The following is a 6956-nucleotide window of genomic DNA, read 5'->3' on the forward strand; positions in this document are numbered from 1 at the left end:
GACAGACACAGACATCCAAAACTAGGCTCATGCCAGTATTCAGTGATATTTATTCTTCATTTTTTACTACCTAGAATCTGTAGAATCTACATTTAATTTCCTTGAGCTGTTCGCAAGTGATAGCAACCTTCATGGTAAATAGGCAACTGTGCGTTTAAAAAACTCACATTGTTCTTATTTGAATTTATACAAGTGGAAATTGTTTGTATTAATATACCTCATTCTCAATGTATATAGACTTATGAGAGCTTTACATTCACCTGTAGTCTCTTAAAGAAAAACAGTATAGCATGAGAGTTAATAACAGTGGAGTTGAAAATCTGTATTTCTCTCTATCAGTGTCGTATCTATTCCCTTTAGAATGTCAGGAATGATGACAAATGCTATTGGTGGTCCTGCTGCAGGTGTTGGTGGTCTCACTGATCTCTCAAGCTTAATTCACGCGTGAGTATATATGATTTAATCCATTTAGTTAGCACTTGAGAAAACGTTAGGCTTTAAGAGGTTTAAGATGTTGTATAGATATTTCTGGCTGTCAAAATGACTAGAAATTCTAGAAATAATTTAATGAAGGATTTGTAATTACAGTGAGTAAAAGTAGTATGGTGTTTGTTTTACTTTGTTTTGTTTAATTCTTTGAGTTGTTCTTGTCAACTGCCTGGACAAGTCCCTGCAGTTTTCTTGGCAATATTTCAGAAATGGTGTGCCATTGCCTCCCTCTTAGGGCTGAGAGAAAGTGACTGGTCCAGCTGGATTCATGGGTCCAAAGTTGAAAAGAGCTCCTTTAGTTTGGGTGTTGGCATGTGCTTATTGTATATATATGTTGCATGTATCTCCTTAAATAAGGCATTTTTTTCACCAACTTGCACAGTGCCATTTCTATAGTGCAGCGTGCCTGGCTGAGGAATTCTGGGAGTTGAAGTCCAAAAGTCATAAAAGGGCCAAGTTTGAAGACCCCTGCTATAGTGCGTGCTAACTCCCAGAAAGAAAACCTCTTTTTGGTTTTTACTTTTTCACCTTATTGTCCCTCATACTCATTCCATTAGTTCACTACTTTGAGAGTTCATTTGATATAGTATATTGTTGCAAATACTACTTGTAGTAAAAATATGTTAGACTTCCTGAAAGAAATTCAGCAATTCTTACCAAGGCTGAATTCACATACTGCTCTAAACCATATACGTAGTTTTATCCCCACGACTAGTTCATCAGGCATAGTTTGCTCTCACGCATATCAAATGTGGCTGAGTTTAGATACTGAATTAAGCCAAAGCCAACCAAAACACATTATGGCTTAATGTAGTGTAAACCTAAATCTTAAAAAAAAATTAGAAAATATAATGTACATTGACATATAACACAGAAATAAAGATTATTCTTTGTTGTTTTTATCACTTTTTATATTGTTTAACATAATAATCCTCGACTTATGACCAGTCACTTAGCAACCATTTGAACTTATGATGGACCCTTCCAAAATACCCTGGTTCTGACAGCAGCACCCGCCCCCCCTTGTTACATGACATTTCAGATGCATTCCAACTGGCCCACATTTACAGCCATTTTCAGCATCCCAAAGTTATGTGACTGTAATTTATGTTTTTGTCAAAAACCAGAATTTACTTTCAGTTTCCAGCAAAACACCTTATAGCAATGGGTTTGCTTAATGACAGTGGATTCACTTAATTACCATGATAATAATGACGGCTGCTAAAAAGGTAAAATAAAGTTGGTCATGTGCTGACCCGCTTTTCGGCCATCACAATTTATGACCATAATGGGCAGGCTTCATTAGTGTCACATAAGTTAAGGACAACCTGTACATCCTTAAATTAACATTAAGTTAGAGAAAATTTTCAAGTGCTTATGTATTTTTCTCTTAGGGTAAACAGAGTAACTTCTGTTTGAATAATATTATTTTTTACATCTTTGAATATTGCACAATATTGACTGTCTTTTTTTATCTTTGTTTTAAAAAATACACATTTTGTACAGGGGACAACAATTTGCCCAGCAGATCCAGCAACAAAATCCAGAACTCATAGAGCAACTGCGAAACCATATTCGAAGCAGATCCTTCAGTGGTAGCACTGAAGAACATTCTTGATTCAAGAAACATCAGTCAAAATATTGTTCCACTAACTCCAAAAGGCATATTGTAGCTTGTAGCAAATATCACCATTGTAATTCTTCTCAGACATGAGATAGAAAATTATTTGTGTGTATTCCTTATTGTCTGTTGAAAACAGATCATTGCACACAGATTTGAACATATCATGTATGTTTAGTGATGCCTTTGTACATGGACAATAATTAGAACTGTTGACTTATTACAATCTCTATGTCAGGGGAGCATCTTTATATTAATAAGCAACAGCATGTGGATTTTTCATTCTGAGAGAATGGATTTTTGCAGCATACTGTGCACTGAAAAACAGCTGGTACATGTCAGAGGAATAGAAGATGGGCTATCACTCTTGTATAAAGGTTATGTATAAATTATATTTGATAAGGTTGTTTCTTGCCCTCTAATACAAGGCTGTAGGGTACATATACAATTATGCATGTCTAATTGGCAATAAACATAAAGAGTTCACTTTTGACAAAGTATGGTTGATTATTGGAATTGTTGAAAGAAAAGACAGCCTGTTTGAATTGTTTCAGGATAAGATAATATGGCAGGAGAAAGAAAAGCTGAGTGAACAGAAGGTGGGGGAAAGATGGATAGGTGTGGTTATAGAAAGTGGACCAGAGATATTAAGCTGCATTTATAATGTAAGAGGGCAGCTAAAGCCAAATCAATTTGTAGAGTGATTGCTATTGATTAAGTGCAAAATTTGAAAAGAAGATATAGAGAAATGCTTGTTCTTCTGTATTGTTTAAAAAAAGATTAGCATCCAAATCTTCCATACTATGGGGATGGGAGAATACAATTGTGAATTCCATCTTTAAGAGGTATAATTAAGTAATGGAGTCTTCACATAACTTGCATTCAATGGTTAGTAGAAGGATGAAGTTAGAATGGATGTCCAGAAGTGGTACATAAAGGAATGTTAAAGAGAACACTCCAGAGAATATGGAATGGGGAGAATCTGCATATGGAAACTTTAAAGACCTTTCTTATGAAATGATACCATGTTCTATATTAATATAATTTTATATGCATGGTATCAACTGTATTTGTCATCTACCTGCTTGCATAGTCCTGGAAGGTTGACTGTACATTACAGATACATTTAAGAATTTGAGATGGCATACATAAGTACGGTACATTGTTTTAAACACTGACTAATATATAAAACTGCATTCATCATAGTTTTATCCCTCTACTATGAATCTGATTGCACCCCCGCACTATTATTTTTTCCTTGTTTCTTCCTTCCATTTTTTCTAATACAGAACAGAATTACTTAAATCATTTCTGCAGGAATAGAACGGTTCATTCAGGAGAAAGCTTTCAGTGTCACAGTATGTTATATTTAGAAAACCTTTCATGGGAGGATAGCCTGGAATATTGATTGGGTGGAAGAACACTGACAACCTTCTGCTTCCAAACAATTGGTTAAACATTTATTCTAAATATATGTGGAGAACCATCCTGACTGTTTCATAAACTTTCCTCCCGTCTGTATTTAACAAGTTTTGTTGGCACTAGAACAGACTAAACTCACTGCAGTAAGTGTATACTCTAAAAGTGGGAGGAACTGCTAACAAATAGTAATTTAGAATAGGTTTGTAGTTCAGATGTTAATAATGAACTCTAAAAACTGTTCTAAATTATACTATGTGTAATTAATGTTCTGAAATCATTTGGTAAATTTACTCCAGTGCTAACTTAATAATTGCTGCTATAGTGCTTACTGTTGCTAGTCTAATTCTAAAATGAAGGTTCCATGTTTTTCTTAGCTACCCCATCCCTTATATAAGCATGTGTTAAAATGTCCTGTGTATCCTGATTCATTGTCTTTCAAATTCAAAAAGGTAGGTGTATAATACAGCACTAACATTTCATATTCACAGTGGAGTATTTGCCAAATGAATGCGTATTTCAGAAAGTAACATTTAAATAACTATTCACATTCCACTCTATTCCTTATCTCAATTTTTCAAGGACATATACTGGATCAGTCCTCTGTTATTTGGAATAAGTTTAATAAAACAAATATGCCGTTTTCATATACAATTTGTCTGCAGTGATTTTTTTTATTCTTTATTTCAGTTAAAAGTCTATTCTCATGTCTCAAGCTTTTTTAAACCAGGGATATTTGTAAAGGTAACTGCACTTATAGTTACATATTCTATTTAGAAATTTAGCCGTAGCAGTTCGAAAGCACATAAAAATGCAAGTAGAAAAATAGGGACCACTACGGTGGGAAGGTAACAGCGTTCCGTGCGCCTTTGGCGTCTAGTCATGCCGGCCACATGACCACAGAGTCGTCCTCGGACAAGCGCTGGCTCTTCGGCTTTGAAACGGAGATGAGCACCGGCCCCTAGAGTCGGAAACGACTAGCACGCATGTGCGGGGGAACCTTTACCTTTACCTTATTAAGTGACAGACTTCTTCTTAAGTTTAATATAACTTGTTTCTTAAGTAAAGATTGCCATTAGGAGTAAAAAAAAATCCTATTTCATGTTAAGCTTTCATAACAAATGCCAACAATTGTGGCAACTACCAAAAATTACCACAGAAAACAGTATCTGATATAATTATATTAGTATCTGATATAATTAAATTTTCTTGTTATTCCCAGCTCTTTATACCCTTTATTTGGTCTACAAATCTCGTAAAGGTAAAGGTTCCCCCGCACATGCATGCTAGTTGTTTCCAACTCTAGGGGCCGGTGCTCATCTCCGTTTCAAAGCCAAAGAGCCAGTGCTTCTGCTTTTCTTTTTCTTGTCCATATTCACTATACTGCACATAATGACCCAAAATGCCTGATTATTTTTATCCATAATCAGTGACTTATTATGAGATTGAAAATATGATACTAATTAAAGAAAACAGCCTGCTTGAGAGATCACTAGCATCCAATAATGATACCATTTTCATTTGTTTTATTATTTACAAGAATATATGAAGTCATACATCAAAAGCAAAGTGTCTGCTCTATGGACACTGGAATAAGAATAGTGGATATCACTACCTTATATTAGTTTCAACTTTATTTAACAGGAAATTGGGATTTTGGGGAAGGCAAAGGTGGATGAATATTAATACTTTCACCTGCATCTGTACACTGAGGAAACAATAAGCCAACAAGAATCTTACCTTTTTGTTTCAATTTATCTTTAAACTAAATTTGTAAAACTACCTAATGATCTTCACTAGTATAAAAACTTTATTCCATGTCTAACACTTTCCATAGAATCTATTCTTCTTTGGTTACTTGTCTGACGATTATTGTATGATTGTTTTTGTACATAAGTAAAGGTAAAGATTCCCCCGCACATGCGTGCTAGTCGTTTCCAACTCTAGGGGCCGGTGCTCATCTCTGTTTCAAAGCCGAAGAGCCAGCGCTTGTCCGAGGACGTCTCCGTGGTCATGTGGCTGGCATGACTAGACGCCAAAGGCGCACGGAATGCTGTTACCTTCCCACCGTAGTGGTCCCTATTTTTCTACTTGCATTTTTACATGCTTTCGAACTGCTAGATTGGCAGAAGCTGGGATGAGTAACAGGCGCTCACTCTGCTACGCGGCACTTGGGATTCAACCCGCCAAACTTCTGATCGACAAGCTCAGCGTCCTAACCCACTGAGCCACCGTGTCCCTTAGACAGTTCCCTTACAGCTAAGCTAATTTGCATATATAGTGGAATTAAAACTTCTGTGCACTATTGGTTGAATAATAGTGGCTCAAAATTAAATGGCTAAAACTTCTGTTTTCCAGAAAGTTGATTTAATTGCTAAAGTAATAGTCTGGAGCACCCTGACCTGTTTCTGAAAGGCTTCAATGGATTCCAGTTTCCTCTAAGTATACATTATAGCTGGTGGCAATAACATTAATCTTTTATTGAAACTTGCTTCAATTCATTTTAGTGACTACAATCCTCTTATGTACTTTTTGCTGAAAAAAATTATTAGAAAGGGTAGATTATGAAAGAAGGAAACTTGAACGCAACACTATAAAATATATTTTTATAACTGCTGTTAAGAAGACCAGAAACCCCTTCCTCAATATTTTTTCTTTTTCCTCTTCTACCTCTTCACTTTTCTATTACTTTTATCTAATTCAAAATTTGAATCACAGCATACATATGTTGCATTTAAACCCAAAATTTAATTACCTATCAAAGTTTTCTAGTAATTTGTTGACAAATATAGGGACAAATGGAGGTTGGAAGGTATTTCTTGTCTCAGAGTTGTATAAATAAATTTAGCTGTGAAATGTGAAACAAATCTTGAGACTGCCAACTTCATCTAGTATTAAGAAAAACTAGGAACATGGAGCAGAACTTACCATGCCTAAAGATACTGGAAACATTCATGGGCTCACTTGAATTAACCTAGGTAAAGGTTAGAGAACCTGTGGTCCTTCGGTTGTTTTTGCACTATAGTTTCCAGCATCTTTCATCAATAGCTACAGAAGTCATGGTAGCTCAATTATATTTAAGAGTCACCTGGATTCTCCTAGTTTCATATACTAAGGACGAACAACCTAACATGAAAGAATTCCTACAAAATACCTTGCAACAGAATGTCTAATCAGTCTTAAAGGGCAAATAGATTACTATTCATCAAGAAGCCATCTAGTTCATAGGCAGTAGCTTTATTCACGCATAACCCTAAGCCATTATATGATGCATCTTGTTTTGAGTTAAAGCTACATATGCATCCATATTACAATTTAGACATTGTGATTTGTTTAGCAAACCTTAGTTATCCTTTCGTTAGCATCAGATGTAAACTCTTCCTGTATGCCGGTACATATGTACAGTTCCTAAGAAATAACAATGAGA

At 35.4% G+C, this 6956-nt stretch overlaps 1 protein-coding gene across 1 annotated transcript in view; it reads left to right on the top strand.

The window, feature by feature from the left end:
* SGTB (small glutamine rich tetratricopeptide repeat co-chaperone beta) overlaps nucleotides 1–4338 on the top strand; it is a 30570-nt gene extending 26232 nt beyond the window's left edge. The window contains exons 10-11 of the mRNA XM_083351671.1: nucleotides 361–444; nucleotides 1996–4338. Coding sequence (XP_083207797.1) covers nucleotides 361–444; nucleotides 1996–2107 — 196 coding nt within the window. The 3' untranslated portion in view covers nucleotides 2108–4338. The remainder of the gene's footprint in view (nucleotides 1–360; nucleotides 445–1995) is intronic.
* The last annotated feature ends 2618 nt before the right edge of the window (nucleotides 4339–6956 follow it).

The sequence above is a fragment of the Vipera ursinii genome (genome assembly GCF_947247035.1).
Source record: "Vipera ursinii genome assembly, chromosome: 2".
Classification (NCBI taxonomy): domain Eukaryota; kingdom Metazoa; phylum Chordata; class Lepidosauria; order Squamata; family Viperidae; genus Vipera; species Vipera ursinii.